Below are 26,191 nucleotides of genomic sequence, written 5' to 3'. Positions count from 1 at the left end.
GCCTTTGAAATTGCTGAAGGCAACTACCCTGAGTACTTAGAAGAAATTCAGAAAAGGGGATGGGACAACTTCTGCTCCTTGGCTGATAATGGTTGGAGAGAAATTACACAGGAGTTTTATGCAAATGCAATGCGGTTCAAGGGAGACCAAATTCCCAAATTTCACACAATGGTCAAGGGTATGAGGGTGGATTTCACTGCTGCCAACATCAATCGAGTGTTGGAAATATACACTAAAAGGCAACCTGGGCAGATGGACTTCACTGACTTTAAGAATAGTCTAGACAAGGATTATATTGAAATCCTGCACAGAATTGGAAGGCCAGGCACAACTTGGCAGCTGAACCTCGCCCAGAAACCCAAGTGTATCACCACCAAGAACCTGCTACCATTTGCTAAAGTCTGGAGTACTTTTCTGTTGAACTCTTTCATGCTAGTCAAGCATAGCTCAACCCTGGCAGTAAAGAGGGCTGAATTATTGTTTGCTATAGTTAATGATATGTACATTGATGTGGGGGAAGTAATTAGTGAATGTATCTTAAATATTCTGAAAACAAAAAGAGATTCACTAGCCTTTCCCTCATTAATCACTTTACTTTGTGAGGATGCAGGGGTTGAAGTTGGAGACTACCAAGAGAAAATCAGATCTGCTCCCCCTATCTCTGTCTCAATGGTAAAGGAAATCCATGCCACCACCTCCTGCACTTTAGCTGCACCTATCCCCACCCAGTTCAGAAAGGAGAAACCAATGAAGATGAAAGACATCCTACATCTTTTGGTTGAAAGGCAAAATCAATTGGCTGAACGACAAACTGAGCTCCACAGCAGTTTGAAGGCAGGAACTTTGCTATTGGAATGTGTGTTGATGAATCTTGGTCAGAAGATGGGAATGACCAAAGATGACCTTTATCACACACCAGATTTGGCCGAGAATGCTCAATGTCTACGCTCATCAGTCTTTAAAGACTTGCCAATCTACAAAACTCATTTTCCACAGCCAACTGAAGAAGTGGTGGAGGAAGAAGAAGAAGAAGAAGATGAGGAAGAAGATGAAGATGAAATTTCTGATGAAGAGGATGCCCAAGATGACTAGTTTAGGATTTTTGTTTTCTTTTCTGTTAATTCGAATTTTCTCTTGATGGTCTTGTAATTAAGTTTCAAACTTTTTGGTTTCATTTTTGAATTTGGGTTTGTAATTTGCACACTTGGTATATTTTGGTTTCATGCTAATTCTAAACAATTATGTTTTGAACACACATTAATTCTGCAGAATTCAATCCCTTTTTCACTTGATAATTGACGGAATTTTTGGTGTTTTGTGCAGAAAATGTCACAACCACACAACACTCACACACCATGGAAGCTGACACTTGCACAAGCTGCCATGAAAGGGGGGTTTCATTCTCTACCTCTTATTCATGAGTTAGCTTCACTTTACACTGAATTATTCCTGAAAAACACCAAAATACTAGAATAGATAATAAATTCCTGGTTGTTAATCAAATAAAAATGATTGACAATTTTGTTAATTCTGTGTGAATTTCTTTTTAAGTTGTTTTTCCCATTCTCAAAATGAGATCACACTTGTATTTTCAAAAATGAGGCAGTTGCCACTAGGTGCATAAATTTCTGAAGAGTGCATTGTGTTTTCATTAATCCACATGATCACTTATAAATACCTAGTGAGATTTGAGCTGTCTAATTCTTTTTCTTGTGTGATTAATCATATTTGGCTGCATTCTCTAGAACTTGCCCTTATTCTTAAATTGAATATGCATGTTACAGTTTTCACCCACATGATAGAGGCCATGATTGATATCCTAGTCAGCCTAAATGTCTTCCTTTATGATTGAATGTCTTAGTTCACCCTTTTGAGCTTAATATCCCTTTTCTTGAAATTACCTCATTATAAGCCTTGCTGAAAAACTAATTTTTACCATTCAAAAGATCAAAGGCATAATGAGTTTAATCAAGAATGAGTTTTAAAACTAAGTTTGGGGTGGCATCCAGATTTTAATTGCTTGAGGACAAGCAATGTTCTAAGTTTAGGGTGGGAAATATCTAAGTTTGAGTTCAACAAACCAGAAAGAAAGAACAAAAGTGCTGCAGCAAAATGAAAAATTTATGAAGCAAAGCTGTGAAAAGAACAAAAATGTGAGTTCAAAAGAAAAGAAGTGCAGCAAAGTGCTGTAGAAAAAGATTAAAAAAAAGAAGAAGATAGTGACTGAAAGCAAGAAAAGAGATGAAAATTCTCTACAAGAAAAATTTTGTTTGCTGCATAAGTGAGAGAATTAAGGAGGAATAATGCAGATCCAGGCTAGTTTTAAAACAAATCACTCAAAATGCCTCTGATTTTTTGAAATTGCATGTATTGTTTTCCATTTTCTTTGATACCTACCTTAACCTTAGCCTTGTTATAACCTGAAAAAGTCCTCTAGATGTGTGATTAATTGTACTAAGCATAGGAGATGGAGAAATTGGGTAAGCATATGGTAGAATGCAGTGAAATTGATGATTTAGAGTGAAAACAGCACCTAAACACTGTTGAGTGATGAGAGAAACACTTCCAAGTGAGCTGTGATCATGTTGATTAATTGTACTCACATGAATTTTGATGAAAAATATGAACTTAGGTAGCAATTCTTACTCAATGATGATTATGCAGTAGGAATATCATGATGAGTATTTGGATGAACAACTTGATTGAAAATTTTGCAGAAAACACAGAATTAGAAATTAGAAAAATCTGAAATAAGCAGTTTATGAACTGAATTTGAAAATGGAGGAACTTATCCTTGATTTAGTTTGATTTGCTTGAGGACAAGCAAAAATTCAAGTTTGGGGTGGTGATGAATCCATATTTTTACTGATATTTTAGCATAATTCTAGCTCATTTAATAAGGAAAATATATTAAGAAAGCAGAAAAACTCAGAAAAAGAGAATGATTGAAAGTTTTATTTCAATTTGTAGTTATTTTCGCATTTGTAGAATTTATGCTTAGTTCTTAAGGAATTTATCTTGTTTTTGAAGGAATAATCTGAGCAAATCTATTATAGGATTTGAACCCTTACACCTTAGGATGTAATACGCTCACTTAACCACTAGAACATATACATCATGTTTGTGCTAAAGGGATTAGTTTTTGTTTTTATATGTCGAGTTCATGTGGACAAACTCCAAAACTGAATTATACTAAAACAGTTAGAAATTATTTTGAGGATATACATGATTGAAATCAGATTATAGTGAGAATTATTCTCTGCTAGGGTTCTTCCTTGCAACCTCCGATCTTATCAAGAATTCATCTGTTCTTGTGGCGATCTTGTTGACTTATCAAACATCCTTGTTTGTGGCGCCTTCCCTATCATATTTCCTTCCTTTTATTCTTTTTACAAGGTATGAATTTCAAATTTTTTTTTCAAATTCTAAATTTTAAGGTTCATAGCATTCTCTTCCAAACAAACCCCAAATTAAGCCCTGAATAACTTTTATTCATATCTTGCGTTATACAAATTCAAATTAAGTGATTCTTTGAGTCAAAATTAAGGTTCACAACATAAATATTCCTCTCGTTTTTGAATCACTCTTTTTCGAGTTTTGTAGCTCGAGATACATCCTAGTCCTAGTAGATCCGAAATTCAAGAGGCTTAGGGAAATCTTCATCAACAATTGAGAAGCATTTTTACAATAATGTATTTACTTAAATTGTATACTTTTTTTTTCCACAATGAAATTATAGAAAATGTACAAAATATGCATAATAAATAATTAGTAAGAATAAAAGGAAAATAACTAAAAATGAGTTAATAATTTTTAATTGTAAACACTAAAATTTTATTTATTTTATTTTTATAAAAAGTAATTAAAAATTATAAGCTATATATTTTTAACAAATGCAAAATAAGATCGAATAATGTTTTTAACAATTTTTATATAATATGAAATAATGTTTTCTAAATACTCTCTTAGTCAAATAAGTTAAAAATTAATCACTTATAATGGGAAGACATTTAAATAATTTTTAACATAATTAATTTAATTGTTAATGATTTTCTTTTTTTTCCATTCCTATTTACATTTATGTTTTTGTAATTAAAAAAATTCATGTGTGAGCCCCCACAGCCTGAAAGCATCAAAGCTTCAACCCCATTTTTTAGAAATTCGAAACCCTATTTTGGTTCGTTCTCTGCAGCATCAAAGGCATGCTTCTCTCTCCACAACTTCGCCTTTTTCCTATCGGAACAAACATAGAATCTCATAGTCATTCACCATCTATTGTTGTCATCAATTTTGTTTTTAATTTGGTCGCACGCTTTTTCAGCTTTCCACTTTTAATTAGAAATTCTTTGATCACTTAACCAGTTTTTATCATATCCAAATCATTTAGTTTTTTCAAGAACTTATTGAAATGCAATGGTGTCATTAATATGAATTTTTACAATAATTAATTTAAAAGTTAAATCAACAAATGCTTTCTAATTGATTAATAATATATTAAAATAAAAGTTTTTGTTTTCAATAGTATAAAATTTTAACGTGGACATAAAAAGTAGACCAATAATAAGGTTTGTGAAACATGGTCTCCCAATACACAAGCTGAAGTTCCTTTTCCCTATCAACACATCTAAGCCACCCCTCAACACTCCCTTTGGCTTTTGCCTCCACCATTCTGACCTCAGCATCATTGCATTTGATCTTCCAATGCCCTTTCTCATCCCTTATCAACCGTCCACTCACTTTGGGAAAATGGGTAAGCATCTCTGACAAAGTCTCTCTCAACTTCTTGGTCACTTCTCCAAGTCTTACTTCTCCTGAAGTTTGGTAATAGTACACCATCCTCATGTGGTTATTCTCCATGTAACGATCCAAAACTGATAAGGGGAAGTACTTTCCTGGTTCTACTGGCTTCGTGCTCACCACAGTTCTTTTGCAAATGAAACTTACTTCGCTTTCCATTTTAAATATATGGAATAACACAAAGTACCTAGCTATTCTTTTAGTAGTACTAGCTAGAGTAAGGAACTGGTTATGAATCTTTGATAATGATGTTATAAATGATATATGTTTAGTTTTAGGCACGTATTGCCGCAGCATTATATTAGTGAGAAATGAAATTTGAAGGCGCATATAAAGGGAAACATAGTTTTCATGTTTACCCGAAAAACAATTAACCCGCCTAGAGATGAGGCAATGGTATGTTCATGATTTGTGAATGTTGGCTTACTTGGGGATTATCGTATGTGTGTGCAGATTGAATATCGTGCATGCTATAATTTCAGAAAATATCGCTTACAAAACACTTAGATAAAGGCTAGTTTTATTTATTATTATTTTTATTTATTAATATTGTTTCCTTTACATTTTTTGTGACAAAAATATACTTGAGACGATCGGTGACATTGTATTATCTTTTTAAGACTTTTTTTAGGTAAGTTTGGTTATATCCTTCGTATTTTTAATGTTATTATCAGTTAAATTATTACAATATAGAAAATCTATTATATGGTTATGTTATAACTTCAAGTTTTAGAACAAATTCTTTCACTCCAACATTCTCTCTATGTAGCTGTCATATTATAGAATATCAAACATTCATGCAAGGTTAAGAGTGAAGGTGGTATCCTGTCCACTGATTCAGAGTAAACTTTCGATTTTCTATAATACATATTTTCTAACAGTTACTTTTTCTTTAATTAATAATTTTTTTATTTTTCATTTTTAAAAATAAATTAAGAAAATAATCATACATGCAAGATGTCTTTCTTTAAAGGAATATTAGATGAGTATTGAAAAAGATCCCTTGATTTATCTACCAGGAACCCAATTTATACGTCATTGGCTAGGGCAGACATCATAAGTAAGCCCAGTCACCAATAACCATAAGCACAATAACTATGGTTACTGTTCACAAAATTATCTGAGCTTTAGAAAATTTCGACCAAAAATAAAAAAACCTGAGCTTTTGAAAATAATTTGTGATCCATAAAAACGGTGAGAAAATTATACCTGATATTGTGTTATTAGTAACTTAGCATATATACTAAGAACATCTTTGTATATATACATTAAAAACATGATTTTTTCCCCAATATTATACAATTAACGGTTTTTTTAAGAGCTGATATCATCGGGACATATGTGAAAAGGGATAGCTAATGCAGTAATTGTAATGCTTCAACAGAAAAAAGAAATAAAAGCTTTAAAAAAAAATGTGATTGACTGGTACTAGAGTTTGTTTTCAGAGAAAATGAGAGAAGGTGATATACAGGGAGAGATAATTCTAAGAGGGGAAATAATGGATAAGAGAAACAGAGAGGAGTAATGTCAAAAATCTGTTCTTGTGATTCATCCAAACACCTGTGTAGACAGATTTTGATATGTATAGAAGCTGTTAGCACCAATTAGAGATGAAAAATAAATGATGCATTTAAAAACGCAATTTAATTAACAACTTATTTAATAAGTTCTTTTTACATGAGAGAATCCTATAAATTTGACAACAAAATAAATGGACAGTAAATTGGGTAAAAAAATGATATTATGTCAAGACTCAAATATATCTATCAATGATTGTCATTGTAACAAACTGAAAAAATAAAAATAAACATACCAAAGTAATATGATTTTTAATCAAATTAATATGATAGTGAGGAGCTCATCACATAATACTTGAAACTATCTAAACAAAATTTTTGGTCATTATCAAAATTCAAAATAATGTGAAACTAGTAAGCATATAAGCTAGACTTACTCTTACAAGAGGCCGCTAGGACAGATAATTAATTATTTCAAAAGTTACATGAAAGCAACCAATGTTCAAGGCCAACGCCCCATGGCCAAGCAAGTCTTATACGAAAGAAGACAAGGATAACCTCTAGCCAAAGGATCCTTAAAAAGCACATCCTTAATTGTTCCATCTTTGCATAGGCGGTCAATAACATCAATCAAATATTCATGGGGATAAATGCCTAAATCATAGTTATATTCCTCTTTGAAACTAGATTCAAGCATTAAATCGGACCTCAGCTCGTCATCAATCAGCTCCCAAAGATAAAAAATTATTCTATCTGATTTGCTCAAAACATCAAGAAGAGAAGTGTAAGTTACTATATCTGGAACTAGATGTTTGCAATGCATTTCTTCAATGAGATTCACAGCTATATGCACACTTGGAGTAAACACATCTTCATTCTTGCACACACCATCAAGAAGAGAATTGTAAGTTACTGTAGTTGGAACCACATGTTTGCGATGCATTTCTTCAAGGAGATCCATGGCTTCGTGCACCTTTCCAGTCTTGCAAAATCCATTAATCAATATGTTATAGCTTTGTACATCAGGTGTTACGCCACTTCGGATCAACGAGTTGAATACATGTTTTCCATTCTTTACTTCATTAACTAGGCAATACCCAGCCATTAAAGTATTATAAGTAACAACATCCGGTTTCACACCTCCTGTTATCATCACAGCCAACACATTTGTAGCTTCTCTCACTTTTCCATCCTTACACAAGACATCAATCAACATGGTAAAGGTATAAACATTTTGGTTGACGCTTTTCAATACCATTTCATTGAACAAACGCACTGCTTCCTTCACTTGACCAAAAAGACAAAAGCCGTGATTGTAGATGACATAGTGGGGATTAATTCCTTTGACAACCATTTCAGAAAAATAATCACATGCTTCAGCCAAAAATTTATCTTTGCACAGGCCATTAATGATTGCACTGTACATCACCCATTAGGCTGAATCAGTTGCCTTTCAACCTGTCTCAACATATGAATGGCAACTCTTGTTTCTCCCACTTTACATAGTCCATTGATCAACTCTCCGTAACTAACATGGTTCATCTGAAATCCTTGCGCTATCAGTTTGTGGTAAAGATGCAGTGCTTTTCTTATGTTACGAGTAAGAAAAAGACCATTCACGAGTTGTGTCAAGATTATGGTGTTCGGAAGATGATCCAGTCTGAAGATCTTGGCCAATACCGAATAAGTTAAGGTCATGTGACCAAGTTGGCAGCAGCAATTGACGAGGACAGATAAAGTAACAAGATCTGGTATAATTCTCACACGTTGCAGTTTTTGGAACTGCACAACAGCAGTGTTGAAATACTTATTCTTAAGTAGAAACCCCAAAATCTTGTTAAATTGAATGATGGGCGGGTAAGGTCGCACATTGAGCATGCAATCGAATGAGCCTATAGCCTCCATAGCCTCATCAAAACTGCTAATACATGGGGAAGTGGCAACGGCCTCATGAACATTGGGAATATATGGGGAAGGAAGCATATTGAGCATGCTATCGACCGAGGCAAGATCATGATCAGGGTTGTGAATAAATGGAGAAGGACAGATACTGAGCATGCGATTGAATGAGGCAACAGAGTCATGAACACTCCGAATCAACGGGAGATGCCGCGAAGAATGAGTGTGAAGCTTTGCAGAGTAAGAACGATGAAAGAGAGCATATCTTAACATTGTGAATGACATCTTCTTCTTCAGTTTATCCCAAAATTGAAACAGGTGAAAGAATGGGTTTAGACTTGCGATTTCAGTGGATTGAGGGATGAGCGTACTGTATATACGCTGCTGCTTCTCTCTGTTCCAGAAACTTAAAAAATTCAGGTTAAGGGTTTGTTTGATTTAGTTTTAATTTTTAATTTTTAAAAATTATATTTTAAAACAATTTTGTAAAACTGTTTTTAGAAAAATAAAATAAAATAAATTTTGTTTGATAATTTAGTTTTTAAAACTGTTTTTAGTTGGATTTTTGTTACTTTCAGAAAGAAAAATAGAAAAATAAAAATAAAAATACCTAAATAGCAATTCTGTTTTTCAGTTTTAAAAATTGAAAATAAAAATTAATTTTTAAAAATAGTTTTTAAAACTTACTTAACAAACAAATTTTTTTATTTTAAAAATTAAAAACTCTATTTAAAAAAAAATAAACATGCTCTAATACTTTAAGCGAGCATAGCAGTAATAAAAAGTCAGCATAGTAAAACTATAGCCCTAGCCCACATGAGAGACAAAAAGTTTTGTGAATAATAATAAAAAAAAAGAATTTTACTGTACCCTTTCCTTGCTAAAATGGTAAAATACCCTCTTTAAATCTATTAAATTTATATTTGTATTTAAATAATTTTAAAAAATATATTTATTAATTAATTTTTAAAAAAATTATTTATTATTACTAAATAATTCTTTAATTTTTAATTTAAGGTTTCACAGAAAACAAAACGTTTTCACTAGACTATCAAGTTTTTATTAAGAAATTTCTATTGGAATGAAAGGAAAAGAAACGAATATAGTAAACTCGAAAGTAATACAAAAGATAAATGGTTTGATAGAATTATGATTATCTAACATTTTAGTTTTTTTTAATAATAATCAAGACAAAATACAGAAATGGTAAATAAAATTATAAATTAATTTGATAATAAAACTATACATTAAAATAAAGAATTTTGTATAACGATGTAATAGAGCAACTACACATTAGACATAAATGCATGTTTATTTATTATCATAATCTTGATTATAATGCCATGCTAAAGACTTGTTTAAGACCCTATACACTTGGTACCACATTATGCCTTTTCATTCTTTAGTTTGTTATATCCCTATGTAACGTAATATAAATTTTAATGAATTTAAACTTTATTTTTTCGTAGAGTCATTTTTTTTATTTATGATTGAGTTGATTAAGAGTTTTGTGCAAGCAATTTAAGTTACTTCGTATGATACGTCAATTTATTAATTCATTATATACATTCTAATGAATGGTTACTTTTAATAGTACACACTTTAACTAATCTTAATAATAAGTTTATGTGTCAATACGATTAGTTTCACAAATTACTGCAATGTTACAAAGTTGTTATTCTTGATTTTTTATTAGACAATGCACTTAATTATAATCTCCATATAAACTAATCACTCTTATTTTCAAGAGTGAGTTTTCTAAACTTTTATAGTCTTATTTTGTTTTCTTATTTCATTTGTATTTTGTGACTTTTACAAAGTCAAATAATCATCTTAATTTTCTTTTCCACAATTTTAGCTTACTTCTTTATACTTTATTTGATTCTTTCACTTCATCTTATATTTATTTTTCTACACTATGTCTTCTTTCTTTTCTTTAGCTAGTAATTAATTTTTAATTTTATATTTACATTTCCAATATTAACTCATCCTAATTCAGCTCACTTGTTCAAATTCCTTTTATTACCCAACTTATTATTTTCTATTTTCACAATCCTATATCTATAATAATCCTATTTTAATAACTAATTTTCATACCAGACTACACAATCCATTACTGTAGGATAATTTCTCCCATGATACCAATCGTCAAAGTACCAGCTCAAACAAGGGCTATATCAAAATGTAAATTTATCATTTCTAGGAACAGAGGAATGAAAAAATAAAACAAAAACACGTATTGCAAAGCGTGATTAGAGATTGTACCTCCATTAGTGTCTGACTCATTTTGCTTCTTTATCCTCTTAACACCATGATGGATCCTTACTGTCTCATTTCATACATACTAAGTGCCGCAATTTTTTTGATGCACTTTAATTTGCATAATGCATGAAATGCAACACTGAGCAATAAAATGAAGCTTTCATATATATAATAATATTCTTACACTAGTGCAAGTATAAAATTTTTACACTTGATTTACCTATTAAATATAAGTTAAATATAAAAAATATAAATTAAATGTAAAAATTTTTAAATTTATATTAGCATAAGCAGATCATATATATTTAAAAAAAATATGTAACTTAAACTATAATTATTTCTTCAAGTCATCTCTATCTTTTAGGTGGCAGCATGTAAGTTGCCCTTTAACTCATCTAAAAGGCATTTTTATACCAAAATGTAATTTTTCAAAAATAAAATCTTTTTTTATTATTTGTTTCAAATGATGAAGTTATATTTTACACATCATTTTAAGTATATCCGGATGTAGAGGTGATACTTATCACGAACTTTCTAATTTTGCATTTGCAGTCAGCAATACTAGTTGACAATTTTAAACATTCTACAGTTTAAAAATTTTCGTAATTAATTTTGCCCAAACACAGTAGATGAAGTTGTGGCGTTCTAGCGATTTGAAAGTTGTGTATTTTTAAAATATTCATAATTTTAAAAACTAAATTTCATGGTGGTTTGCAGCCGGCAAAAACAGAGGAAAAAAAATTAAATTATACGAAACAATTATCTCTTAAACAACTCTTGCTGCTTTCACCTTTCCCATCTCTTCCAACTTTTACACCTTTAGCTTGAGTACTTATCTTTTTTGGAATTTTTAATGAGCTCTCGATTTTCATTTTATTCTTCTTTCCATTTTTAGGTAAGTAATTAATTTTTTTCTTTTTTCTTTCATTCTATTTCTCTTTCAATTAACACAACTCTGCAAGAAGGTTTTTGATCTCTTGGGGTCCATGAAACTCTTTCTTTGCTGTTTAAAATCGTCACAACTGATATCGCTCTTTCCAGAGAAAAATTAGTTGACATGTGTTAAGCTCGTGATAAGTATAGCTTCTGCATCATGCAATACTTAAATTAATAAAGGAAAAATAGTTTAAAACAACTAATAAGAAGGGAATTTTTTTTTTTTTTTACATATAAAAAATATATTTTGGTAAATTTTCTGTTGTTGGTTTCCTAATGCATGTGACACACAGAAGTCAAGTGGCGATTATAATATTCTTCGTTTATGAAACAAAAGCTTTTTGTCATTGGGAAATGAGAATTATTTCCATGGTCTCAACTTTCATCAAGTCCTATAAATTTGAACCATGAACCCCACATAGCCAAGTCAATCAGAAAACAAAGAGCCTAGCTGAGAAACTAACCCCCCACAGAAGAGGCACATGTCTATGGATCCAAAGAAATCTAACAAGATCAGAGAAATTGTTAGGCTTCAACAGATCCTCAAGAAATGGAGAAGGTTAGCAAACTCTTCGAAGACCACCACCGCATCAACCACAACAACTACCTCTAGCAAGAGCATGAAGTTTCTGAAAAGAACACTTTCTTTATCCGAACGTGAGGGAGGATCAAGCAATGTTGTTCCAAAAGGGTACCTAGCTGTTTGTGTTGGTGAAGAGCTTAAGAGGTTCATTATACCAACTGAATATTTGGGTTATCAAGCCTTTCAGATACTCTTGAGAGAAGCAGAAGAAGAGTTTGGATTTCAACAAACGGGTGTTTTGAGGATTCCTTGTGAAGTATCCATTTTTGAAAGTGTCTTGAAGATGGTTGAAGGAAAGAAGGACAAGTTTTCCTCTCAAGAATGTAGACTTAGCATTGAAGAGATGATAGGGTACTCCTCGGAAAGCCAACTTCCTTATTCTCACCATCCTCAAAGTCCATTGTGCAGATGATAGTGTAGGCACGTTGCAATGTTTATCCTTTGATTTTGTCTCCTTTGGTTTTCTTTTTCTTTGTCCCTTATGACCAATCCAATGTATGAGAGAGAAAATGAGTGCGTTCAGTTAGTTGTAAAAGGACCCGTATGGGAATTATGAAGCAACGAGTTTGACTGACTTTCGTTGTCTAAATAAACTTTTTTTTTTCTTGTTAAACTTTTGATTGTCTTTGGATAGAGTAATTTAAAACGATTATTTGTATATATTTAGATAGTAAATATTTTAAATGTTATAAAATTTTATCGAATGATTTTTATGTTAAATAAAAAAGTTTCAAATGATTTATTTTTATATAGAATTTAAATTTTTTTTATTATGCTTCATTTTATATTTTTATCATTTATAAATTTTCTTATACTTAACTCTTACTTTAAGTATTTTTTTATTATTAATTTTATATTTTTTAAAATTTTCCATTCAAATACAATCTTAGCTTTTAAAATTCAGTTTAAGTTAAATTTTGATTGAAAAGGATGTTAATTACATTAAAGTTATTAAAGTGTGATAAATACTTTTTTAATAATTCTTTTTTATTATTAGTTGCTTAAATTCAGTAATAAAGATTGAAGATATTATTTTTCATTAACTTCTCATGGAGCTTTATTTTTTGGCAACATTTTTATTTTCTGAGATACTACTACTGTCAGGTAGAACTCGTATGATCGAACAAATTCTCATGATTTTGCATCATGTAGCGAAATATAGTGATCTTATGCAGATGAACGTTCTTCCCTTCAAAGTTACTCAACTATATCCCAGCATTGAATCATGAAAAAGCGCATTCATCACTTGTGGAACCTGAGAGATGAGGGTCAAACCCCAAGAGCAAGGTGTAGCTCCAATTTCCAAGCAGAAATAATTTTAAAAAATATTTTTCCTTGAAGATATAAACATGTTCTGAAGTAAATTTTACGTACTCTAATTTCTGCACATAGTAAAGGTACAACTGGTCTGTTGACTGGTAAATACGATTATTGCAGTGACATCAATCAAGCACAGATAACAACTTTTATTAAAAATATTGATGAAATAAAAATATAAATTATTCAATACTTATTTTTAAGGTCGGTAAAGATATTTAAAAGATATATACAATGTCTCTTAACTAATATATTATAGTCTCTCAAAAAGAATATTACAAGTTGTGTTCAAAAGTAACTTTTAGTTGGTCATACTTATGACTTAAGAAGGTAACTGAAAGTCAAAGGTAATTATCTATTTTTCAGTTAATAAATTAATGATTTAGAACAGATAGCTAGCTTAGCAGTGATTGAGGTGGTCCACCCTAAAGATGCCTAATGAGAGCGTAATGTGAACTAAATATATGAACATTATTATTCTTCCCCACCCTAAAGATCCCTTGTTTTGCAGGTTAAACCCATATGGGGTTGGTTTATATAAATCATGGGTGACTAGGACTGAGATCCTACAAGTACATTATCATTTATATTAAACACATTCCGCTAGATTAAAGTCAGTGATAGGCTCTGACAGCATTGGTTTCCAATGCAAACCGCCCTAACAGTTAGGGTACCCTAGTACAATACAATTGTACCGTTCAAACCTCATGGCTTATTTTATTGCAAAGCTTTCTTATTTTAACTGAGTTGATGGTAATTTTTAAGATTTCTAGGAGAACCATGTGACATGGCATTAATAACACACAATCGGTGGCAGAATAAGTATCTAGACTTTAATTTCCTAGGTCCAACTCTCTAACTTCAACTTAAATAAGCTCTTGTGCACAAGTTTAATATTATAAGTTCTTTGCCATGTGCTCATGTGGAAGAAGCAGCATAACAGAAGGAAGTGGAACACGCAGCTTACTGAGGGAAAGTAAAAAAGAGAAAAAAAAAGAACGAAATAATCAATATTTTTAAAATTAGATTGATCATTCAATGGATTAAGAAACGGTGGACTCCTATGAATATAAAAGTATGAAAGTATTTTTAAAGAAAGTACACATATGGTAAGTATAAAAAATGAACTTGAAAATATATAAAAATGTAATGTTACATAATGAAGTTGATTTATTACATTAAAAGATGTAAAAGTATCATATTAGTAAATATAGTATTATATAATATATGTTGTTCACACACTTATAGTTGTTTGTTTAACTAAAAATAGGAGGGAATAAAAAAGAACATGCGAGGCTTATTTTAAAGAAATTTAAGTTAATTTTTTATTCTTTCATCTAATTTGATAAGTGATTTTTTATTTGTTTTCTTTTACTATTTTTATCCATTTAAATAACGCATATTTTTCCTCTAACTTTATTTATTTATTTTTCTTTTCATTTATTTCCTACAATTTTATTCCTCATCCAAAAAAGTATTAATATTGGTAAGGTGGGGGTAGACCTATACCAAACCAATTAGCAATTAACAACCCATAAAAAATAGAGAGGAGCATGCTGTTGACCTATTTTTTGTTTGACGGGATGACAAGTTTCTTGCCTAAATTACAGAATTAGAAATAAAAATAAAATAAAATTTATCCTTCATAAAGAAAGTAAAAAGAGAATAAGATGCGAGACAAAGATACGAGAGTGGAGATCAAAACATTAAAAAGAAAATGAGTTAGGACTTCTGATAAATTGAAAATAGCCAACAAAAAAGTCTCATTAATTGCATATTTGGTTATACGGCTTTCTGCCTTAAACATGCCTTTGTTTTAACACAATAATGTGCATGTAATGTTAAAAAAGTCAATTTACTAATTTGTTTATAAATAAAATAAAATGAACGTTGAATTAAACAGGTTAATTTAAAAAGTCAAATTTATTTTGTCAACGCTACTAATGTTAATCAATAAAAGGAGCAAAAGGAGGATACTTAACCCTTATAACAGATTAAGAAGAGAAAGACCATAATTATTGATTGGAAACCAAATAAAGAATATATAGTCGTAAAAATTTTACAAATTCTTTTTGACTGATATAAATTGGACAACTAACCTAGAAGTGTGTTTTTAACCATTTTATTGGTTTGTGAAAATTCAGTCTTTGGAAGAGCAATAATGTGGGTAAGTGGATTTGTATATCATTTTTTTTCTTTAATGATTTGTATTATTTGTTATTAATTTTTCAACAATTCATATTTTCATTTTTTTTACCACAATATTATAATTTTGAAAACCAATTACTAGAGTAATGTCTAAAAATTAATTATTAGCATAGGTTAATTCAACAATAATTTTATTATGTGAAGCAAAAATAAAAGGCAACACATATATACTAAAATGTGAGATGTGATACGTTTTGACTTGTGGAACGTAAGGTACTGAGGTCAATTTCTTTTATTGGTTCAACCATATTAATAATGCCTCAAGCAAGTAATTAGGTGCATGTTTTACTTGTATATTTAACCTTATGCATTAAGTTGATACTTGGATATACTTATATTAATAGGAGAAGAACAAAGGGCCTTTAGAAATTTATGTTTACACTATTCGTACATTAATTAGAATAATTCCGGTGAAGAGATATGTTTTCTAATATCAGATTTATTTCCTTTTTAGAAAGTTGAATATAAATGGTATGTTATGTAATAATTTGAAACGAAATAATGAATATTATTTAAAGAAGATTTATCAAATATTTTATGCCATATTGATACCAACACTTTTACCAGAGTCCAAATCATATTATACGTTTTCCCAAACAGGTGAGGATACTTTTATAAAAAATTTATTGAGTTATTTTTAAATAGAGTAATGAACATAATTGTACCAAAATGTTATGCCATAAGATTAAAACATATTGAATTTGTAATTTATTTGTTTATATACATTAGATACGAGTGTGAAAAAAATATAAAATAATTACCTTTTCTATTGCCTACTTTTGTATAACAGAAGATGAAGAACCATTGATGTTTGTTACATTGACGAAAGAATGTGTTTTAAGTCATTTTTAAATACAAAATCTCATAAAAAAACATATAAAGAAAAAAAAATTTACGTGTCTTTGATAATTCGAATGGTTGATGTGCAATGTTGCCAAGATACATAGTTGTAATATGTGGACTATTATTATTTTAACTATTATTTACTAACCGTATAATAAATCATTATAATTATTTATTTATATATTACATATATGTTAGTGAAAATTCAACAAGCTATACCAATTATAAACAAATAAATTAAATCACATTGTTTTCAATCAAATAATTTTTTTTAAAAAAATAGATATATCTATAATAAAATTTTCAAAATTTCTCACAAATATAGTTCTTACTATATTTTAACTATATTGTATAATATAATTTCATTAAACATGCATTTTTGAAAAATGAAACAGAAGATTAAATGTGTATTCTTTTAACTCAATAATTTTTTTAATTCAAACTTATATTAGGAGTGAAATAAAAATTGTTACACTTTTCAATGAAAAAACATTTTAAATTTTTTAATTAATACTCAAAAGTTACTATTTTCAAATTTTTATACACAACATCTATCGAGATAAAATATATAAAAAAAAAATTCACATGAGAAATTCAATTCCAAAATTAACCACACGTTTAAACAAAATGATAAGAAAATGGGATAATTTGGTTTATAATTTCTTCTTTTTTTTCTGATGTTGAAAGTTTGGGTGGAAGCTAGAGTTGAGTGGCATTTCGGTTTTGCCATCAATATTAACAGAGCAATTATATATTAATGGAGTAAAGTTGCCAAAGTATACGTAATTTAAGTACTTTCATATTTGAGAATAAAATAAGATCATAAACTGGAAGAGAAATGGATAGGTGGTTGGATATTGCAGACTAGAATGGAATATCTATGGAAATGTAGCTTCTTCTTTTGTCCGATTAGGTGGTATGTATATTAATAAACAAAAAAGGGATTTGACCAAACTACATATTATTATTGGTTAATGATTTGAATATCATTAGATGTGCCCCTAACATGATCCGCACTCCATTCAACCATTTGAGAGCAGTTGACGATCATTGATGATTAAGAAATGCTAAGCAATTATTCATTGGGGGGCGTGTGATTAGTATTCAAGTTAGTTATATAATTTTATGAGATGTTCCTTAATCCATAATCAAATCATTAGAATAAGAAAACTAGATTTGGTTTTCTGTTGGGTGGCCTTCTAGGTAGTCATATGTGTCTATGAAAAAGACAAAATGCCAATAATCTATTTATATATACATCAATGTTAATTAGCATTTTAAATATATATTTTTAATGTGTTTAAAAATAAAAATAAAAATACTTATTTTATTTATAAATAGTAATCAGGTCTAAAAGTCCAAGAAGAATACAAGGATTACCTAATCATTGTAGATAAATCTGCACCATAAACATCTTCTCCCTTAACAAAGAAATTTAAGGAGGGGAGTTGTATCTATCTTTCTACAACCCCCAAGAGCATGGTGAGTCATATATATTAGTTAACCAATTATTCAGAAATTTTACAAGTGTGAATCAGTTTCTTAACACTTCCGATCAATAAATATAGCTTATGAAAACTTTCCACATCAGATTCAACTAAGTAAATAACCACCTTAAAATTCATTTCAATTGTTAATTTGTCAAGCTTATCAAGTCCTATAAGCAAAGCCCACATATCAACTTACACATATGAACATGAACTAAGGTTGCTCTTAAATGTATTGGTCTTAAATATAGGAAATAAAAGTATATATTAATTAATATAATATAATTATTATTTTAGCTTATTTATAATTTCTTTTATCATTTAATAAAGAAATTATTTAAATAATATATGTTATTTTAAGTAATTAGAAGCCATTGTTGGAGTATTTAATTCTTTTTTACTAATATTTTTAAAGTGCTTGTTAATAAAACTTAATTTTTAGTAAATATTGAATTATTTCATTAAATGAAAGAATGATGTTTATAAAAAACAACAAAAAATAGTAAAATATGAGCGCTAAAATAAAGTTATTTATTCTAATACTTACAACTATTTAAGCTAATCTAATTATCAACATTTGAAGCAATTGTGATCATAATATATTGCATAGAAATATAAAAGAATAAAATTAATTATAAAATAACTTTATATTTCCTTTGCTCGAATTGAAACCCATATGTATATAATATAGGACTACTATAAAAATATATGAGAATAATTAATTTTGACAATTCATTCTTATATTGATGATAAAAATTATATTAATAAAAGTTATCTTGATCATCAATATATAATTATACAACTAATATTAATTCCTTTTATCTTTTACGTTCTTAGTTATATATATGAATTTTTTCTAAAATGTAATAACACTATTGTTATCAAAATAATTGTAGTTAAATTATCTTGCAAGAAAATTACTTGATTTTGTTACCATTAATATACGATTGATGAACTATTACCATTGAAAATTTATCTTGATCGTCAATCTTGACTGTGCTCATGAGCCCCATTGTATAGCTTACGAGTATCCTTCTATTAAGGTGTCTCAGATGCTCATTTCTGATGTTATATTCTTGTATAATTTTTCTAGCTTTTGCACTTTAGTCCCCTTTTCTTACTAAAAAAATCACTTTAATATTTTTTTTATAAAATATTTGTCTCTTTATAAGTCAAGGTTTCTCAAACAGTAAACAAGTTTAAATTTAACAAACAGTTGTGCTGTAAATATATAGTACTTATAAATACTCCAAAGACTCGTCTAATAACTAGTTCCTCGAAATTTTGTTATATTTCTTAATCTCTGTCTATAATGATTTTCTTTCTCAACTTTTAATGGTTATCAAATTATATTCGTTTAGTACTAAAGGTAGCTCCTAAAACTTATATTTTTCTATGGAATTTCAGCCAAAATGGCCAGCTATGTCTTTAAATTAAGAAATGTGAAAATGAGTGCCTCTCTCTATCTTCCACAATCATTGCCTCACCACCTGATTCTGTATGATCTGTACTTCCCTTGATTCCCATTGATGTCATAGAAATGTTGAGCAGATTGGTCCGCTAATCATAATTTATAAAGTTAGACTACATTTGAACAAACAATTTTATTAAGTATTTATTAAATTCATTTTTATTGTATGAAAATAATTTGATCATTATTTTTTTAATATTAATTAAAAATTATAATAAATTATACTAAAATGTTTATAAGAATAAAAAATTATTTTACAAGTCCTCCAGAAATTCTTCTAAGCGCCCCTTTAATGTCAAAAACCTTGTTTTTAGAATTCTAGTTGGAAAGGATTCTGCTGCATTATGCAGTTGAATTATTCTGCCAGCTAATTGGGTTCACACACTTAATAATTAATTTTGCTAACTGACGAGTTCGTACATGAACTTTGAAATAAGAAGAGAGGAGAAACGTCATAATCTAAAGGTGTCTTTTTTAGCTGGGATTCGTAGTCTGTCATAAAAAAAACTTGGATATATCATTAGCTAGCCGCACCCAAATCAATAATGCATCTTGTTCTCATTCCTCTTTAAGATTTTTTTTTCTGTGAAATATTTCTAGTATTAATATAATAAACACTTTGGTGGGACAATAGATTAAATAAAAAATTAGAACTTTATAAAAATGTTAAACATTTAATGAACTGTACTATTCAAATTCTCCCACCAATAACTTTCTGCTTAAAGGGTATTATTATGTTGGTTTATACCATTTCCCCGTGTCCTCAAATAATTCACTTAGGTCTTCAATTTTTTTTTCTAAGTTTTGTTGATTATGAAACGCATCTCTCTTTTATAATGGTTGCTCTAATTTTCACTCAGACTGGTCTACATTACACAAATTTTTATTGTCGAGAACAATCAGCACTTTCAAGAAATCAACATACTGAACAGATATTCTAATCTCAAAAGTTGGACAAATTCTGAAATAAAGTTTGAAGTCAACAATAAGCATTTTCAGTAAAATAAATTTTAGAATGATCATTCTCAAAAGCATTTTCTTCATTTCTCTAATAGTCACTGCTACAGGTCAAACCATTGTGCAAAAGTTGCTACTACTACCACTTCAGGACAACGAATGAAATAGTAACAGACAAATATGGAAGGAAGGTTTGCAGGAACCTTCAAAGCATTTCTGTTGAACAAGGGATGTGCCTGATAGCTCTTTTAATCTCTCTTTTCTTTTGAAGGCACATTTTCATCTGTTTGTGTATATATATCCTTTGATCGCTGTATTTTCCTAGTTGTAATCCACTCTTAAGTGATATTTGCTCCACACAATATTCATGTAATCTTTAATTACCTGGCAGAGATTGATGAGTATTTAATTTGGATGTTAAGTGAGAAAGTACTATTTGTAATCAATATTGGAGAGTTTAGAGTTGAAGGACTGGACATAGACACATGATTTTGGTTGAGCTAGAAAATCCTGTGTGTGTAGTGTTGTCCTTAGCCCATTATTTATTTTATGAGCTGCCATAGTAATTACTCTGATAACCTACTTCAGATGTGTAAAGATAATTTTTGATTAAAAAAGATAATTTTTTATTAAACTAGCTTTAATAATAAGAGTTTTTCAAACTGCCTAAGTTTCTTTGGCACATATTATATTTTGAACCTAAGCTTTCTATTTATATAACTCTTGGTCTAATTTCTCATGTAAGCAGGTGAATTTCACTTGAAAATTAATACATAATTTCAAAGAACAATTCAACTGATTTGCATTTGCTACCTTAGGGTTGGTAATTATTTTGAGTAGTTTTCTCGCCAGTAGAAGTCACTGCACACTCACAGCGGTTAGAATAACATATTTTTTGTGTGAATTTTTTAAGTTTGTCCAATGGGTATAATTATCCTCGTTTGCGAATTATGAGAAGAAAAAGGCCCTGCTAATGTTCTTTTATGCTTATGTTTTATTGATTAACACGAAAAACGAGTGTTTAAAAAGCATAATTAAATGATTTTAAAAAATAGAGAAATTGTTACCAAAATTTATTAAATAAAATATATATGATATTTGAAAGGAAGTTTGAATCTAATTTCCAGGTGCAATAGAAAAAATTAAAGTCATTATTTTAATTTTATAGATTTATATATTACTTAACTAATTGAAAGTTTTGAGTAATTTTAAATAAAATTTCTTTCAAAATAAATCCACATTGTATAGGTAGAAGATAGCACAACTAAATGTGAACATTTACCCCTATAAAACACTGAGAGGTGAAAAAAAAAACATACATCTATATTATAAACCATTGAGTGAATTAGAAAAATAAATTAATAATTAAAAAATAATTCAAAATATTTTGATGAATATTTTTACGTCAAAGATTCTCATTAAATCCTCACAATTTATACAAAATTTAAAGGCAATGTAAATCATAAGTCGATTTTGTAAAGCGTTACGTGTGTGAACAAGTAAAAGAAGAAAGTTCTATTAACTAAGGAGATAATTATTAATTAAAAAAAATACATATATGATTTAATTTTTAAAATAAATTCATATTGTACAAAATTTAAGGTAATGTGTATACATATAAATTTTTATAATATTATAGCGTGTAAAGGTAGATAAGATATTCTATTTCAATTAACTAAGAAATTAATTATTAGGTCAAGAAATATAATCTAATATTTTTTTTAAGAGGAAATTCAATTTGCATAAGACTTGTGATAATGCAAGAACATACAGGCCTTTATAACTCTATGGCAAGTAAAGATAGAAAAACTAAACATTTGCATCACAAATAGTTACATTAAAAAAATAACAGTGTATTGATAAATTAGTTATTAGATTAATATATTGTTCAATTTTTTAGAGATAAATTTACATTGCACAAAATTTAATGTATTATCGATATGTAAGCTTCTATAATTTTATAATTTGTAAAGATAAAGAAATTAAATGTTAAAATTATAATTTATTGTTGAAAATAAAGAGAAAAAAAAATAAAGAGAAAGAATAACACAAAAATTTAACATAGTTAAATAGATAATATATGTATCTACATCTACTGTTATACTAAAAAAATATTTTATTTACTAGAGAGATGTTTTAAAAATATTATAAGGTATTATTTATAGGATTTTATTAATCTCATCTTTTAGAATTGAAGACAAACAGCTAATAAGAATAAAATTTTATTAAACAAAATTATTTATTATACTTTTATAATTTTAATACAACAATTGTGTATTTTTTTTATAAAAAAAATCTATTTGTAGATGTTTAAACTCAATCTTAAAGACTGTTAATAAAAACTCTTATTAATATAGTAACAATAAAGAAAAAATATCTTATAAATAAGAAGAAATGACATAAAATTTAAGTCAAACTACACAATTTTAATATTTATTTATTTAATTATTTATAATTTTTAGCATATATATTGGTAAACGAATAAAAGTAGAACATGAACAACGAATTGTGTGACTAATTACAAAATGGAAATCCATTAATATTTGCATAGTATCTAATGACGACAACAACAGTATATATCAATAATATGTTTGAAGACACATTTATATAATAGTTACAATTTTTATATGTAAATTTGTGTTAATTTCTTTAAAGAATATTTGACTTTAATAAAAATAAAATAATTAGAATCATATTCATCATATGATTAATATTTCTAATAAGTATTCTTAATTCTTTTATTTTTTTAAATTATTAATTCTAAATTAAAAAAATTAAATGGGATGAGAGGTACGTTAAATATATATATATAGATCCTCAAGATATAAAGAGAACTAAAACTTCACATTTGTTTCATTATCTTTAATCTCTCACCATCTTCGTATATATGGTTCATCATCACCATCCAAAGGCTTCATTAACTATGTGTCATTTTAACTCTAAGAAGTAAACAACAAGCTTTCTTTCTTTGAAATATCTCATTTATCTTATTCTTCTTCTCTGTATTTGTGATTCTAAACTTCTAGCTTATCATATTTTACTTCTGGTCACATGAATACTATTGTATAAGGATATGAAAAGTCTTACCTTTTATTTTGTCTTATGTTGTATTGGTAAACGATGATGTGTTTTGGAAACATAAATATATTTAAAGATTATAATAAGATTTTAAACAGAATTACTTATTCAGGAACATAGTTGTATTAGCTCAATCATGTTTGCAAACATATGTCACTATTGTCTTGTATAGTATGTTTTGGAGAAAGTTTTTAAAGGAAAAGAGAGGAGATAACATATTTTTTAATTTTTAATTAAAAATTTATTTAATTTATGATGATAAATATATTATTAATATATTAAGTTTATTTTAATATATCAATTTATATATTTTATTTTTAAAATATTAATTTTAAATATATTTATTTAAAATATAAATGTTATCTTTCCCTCTACTTTCTTTTCTTTAAAACTATATTTCCAATCAATCTCGTAATATTTTATAAATAAAAATGTTTATGTAAAGATATATTCTTTTTATGATTTTCTAACGTGAAAATAAATTCGAACCTGCAAATAAGAGTTGGTGGTGATCATCTTGGTTCAAAAGAAGGATAGGTACCGAATAGAGGCTCGTAATGAATATGGAGACCTCCCTACCAGACCGAAACCTGCCGACATCAGATGAGCCCCATCAACCGAGTCGCAGGCCGTCCGACTTCTTACGCCTTTAGGAGCGGTTGAAGCCATTACATAATAGAATGCAAGGGAAGGGTTCCCCAGGAGAGGCATCTCGACTGCTACCATTGAATCAGTTGAGTTTGGTGCTATCGTTTTCGTATATAAGAGAAAGGCTGCATTACTAACTCTTGGTCTTCTATCCCTAAATCCCTAACCGCGGTTGAAAACCCAGTGTTAGCAAGTTGGAATATCCCTTGTTCTCGTAACCGGTATGGTACTAGTCCCGTAGAAGCTCGAACTCTTGCCGCTCTTGTTGGTGAGTGAATAGCTATTAAAGTGCCTTAATGTAATTACTTATCTTGACTCGCTACGCAAATACACACCTGGCTTTTAAATAATATGGTTTATTGTGTAGCCTAAAAAGAGTTTACCTAATTGCCATACGTATCTATCAGTAGAAAGTGGATAAGCCGTTGCTGGACGAGTTCATATATCTTTTTCGGGGTAAGCATTCCCTCTCTCTTTATTCTCGCCCGGCCTTAAATGCTTTGAAACCCATACTCTTTGCGATTCTATCTATCTCTTATGTAAGATTTAATGAAGGATGCCTCAGTCGCATATGTTATTCAGTCCTCTAAGACCTGAGAGGAAAGAGCTGCTAGTAGAAGCGGCTTGGCCTACGAGCCTTGATTTTGCTTTTTGGAATCAGATGTGGCATCAACTAAGCAGTAGTGAAATACCAGTCCAGGAGCGTATAGAGTTGGAGTCCTTTAATCAAACTTGACCGAGTAGATCATGTTGGGATCTTCACCATGAATGATCCTCCGGGCGAAGCATCTCATGGCACACCATTGATCCATAAGACAGGAGATATATAATATAAGGGGATAACCCCCATTCCTATCAGCGTGAAATGACATTCATTCAATCAGTCTTCTCCTCCGCTCTCTCTGTCCCTGGCTTCTATCCTTCTGGCCTCAGTCGTTGACTTTGCCCCTTCCGCTCCTCTATTTAACAAGCAATTTCATTTAGTGGTTGTTCGCTCCTGAACGAAGCTATTGGGACAGCGGCTTTGATAGCGCTTTCTCAATGAGAGAAAGAATATCGTGGTAGAGCTCCTATATGTGCTTTGACAAATCCCTCTCTGGCGTCATCTACTGGCTGACTGCACACTGCCTTCTGCCTGACTATGGCTTTTAAAAGCAAGATCCCTCTGTTTATCACTCTATAAAAAGAACATCCCATACAGAGTCTTTCAACTAAGCTATTCGAGCCTTCACCTAAGCTCTTATCGATAGACCCCCTTTCTCCTTACCTTACTAATGTGAAATCATTCCGCGAAAAGGCGCGCAAACAGTTAGTTTATTTGAAAACATCTGTGCCCGCAGAAGCAAAGGCGAAAAGACTAGCGTCATCTTTGTCTACTTCTCTTCCTCAACCTACAGGTAATACCTCACAGCTCCTTCCCTGCTCTGCTCTTGCTGTCGTGTCGATAAAAGAAGATCCCATGCATCTATAAAATATTCGTTTCCAGATGATTGATTCTTTCGGATTCCTCCTTTATAGTAAGGCATTAAGCCTATTTGTTTGACGGAGTGGCGGGGAAAGTCAATCCTTACCTTACTGTTGCTAGTCTTTTCGTGTGCATGTATTTCGGCCTTGATGCTGGATATCTTACACGCAGACTTGTTGAAGTAGTTCAACACATTGTTGTACGCAGAACAGATTGTGGCACTACCCGAGGGATTTCTGTGAGTCCTCCAAATAGGACGCTGCCGGAAAGAGTTCGCTTAAGACCGATATATGGGGATGCCCGTCTTGAACTTATAATTGATGTATGATAGAGCCTCCAGCATATGGGCCTATCTCACTTGGATTCTTCTCACGAATTGGATTTGAACCAATATCTCCGGGCGACTTTCCTTTTAGTCAATCGTGATCCCACCCACCCTAATCAGCTTTATAGCCCTCACGCCTTTTTTTTTCTCTTTCTTTCTGCGCAGCCTTTACTACCTCAGCTATTCGTTCCATCATTTCTGTTTTAGGGACATTTAGCACTTCTTCGTTTACGTATGGCGATCGTTGTTCTTCCCTTGATCTCTTGTAAAAACAGGTAATGATTGTATCGACAACCCTCCAGAACATCTCTCATTGAGAAAGTCTCCTCACGCTCTTTCATTCACGATTTTATGTTCTCGTCGCTTCTTCCCCTCGTTCCTTTTCTCTTGGACATCTC

The 26,191-nt window shown here is 29.9% G+C and overlaps 3 protein-coding genes across 3 annotated transcripts; 1 reads left to right on the top strand and 2 right to left on the bottom strand.

The window, feature by feature from the left end:
• Window positions 1-6,816: 6,816 nt before the first annotated feature.
• LOC113847629 (pentatricopeptide repeat-containing protein At1g12775, mitochondrial-like) lies at window positions 6,817-7,740 on the bottom strand. The gene has a single exon (XM_027476850.1). The coding sequence runs from the start codon at window positions 7,738-7,740 to the stop codon at window positions 6,817-6,819; it is 924 nt and encodes a 307-aa protein (XP_027332651.1).
• On the bottom strand, window positions 7,740-8,486 carry LOC113847621 (pentatricopeptide repeat-containing protein At1g62590-like). Its single transcript, XM_027476841.1, has one exon. The coding sequence runs from the start codon at window positions 8,484-8,486 to the stop codon at window positions 7,740-7,742; it is 747 nt and encodes a 248-aa protein (XP_027332642.1).
• Window positions 8,487-11,893: 3,407 nt separating this feature from the next.
• LOC113848258 (auxin-responsive protein SAUR50-like) lies at window positions 11,894-12,406 on the top strand. Its single transcript, XM_027477706.1, has one exon. It carries the CDS (start codon window positions 11,894-11,896, stop codon window positions 12,404-12,406), a length of 513 nt encoding a protein of 170 aa, XP_027333507.1.
• Window positions 12,407-26,191: the final 13,785 nt, after the last annotated feature.

The sequence above is a fragment of the Abrus precatorius genome, unplaced genomic scaffold (genome assembly GCF_003935025.1).
Source record: "Abrus precatorius isolate BTA unplaced genomic scaffold, Abrus_2018 Scaffold8, whole genome shotgun sequence".
Taxonomy (NCBI): domain Eukaryota; kingdom Viridiplantae; phylum Streptophyta; class Magnoliopsida; order Fabales; family Fabaceae; genus Abrus; species Abrus precatorius.
Note: the sequence above shows the minus strand (reverse complement) of the source record. Positions and strands in the feature narration are given on the sequence as shown.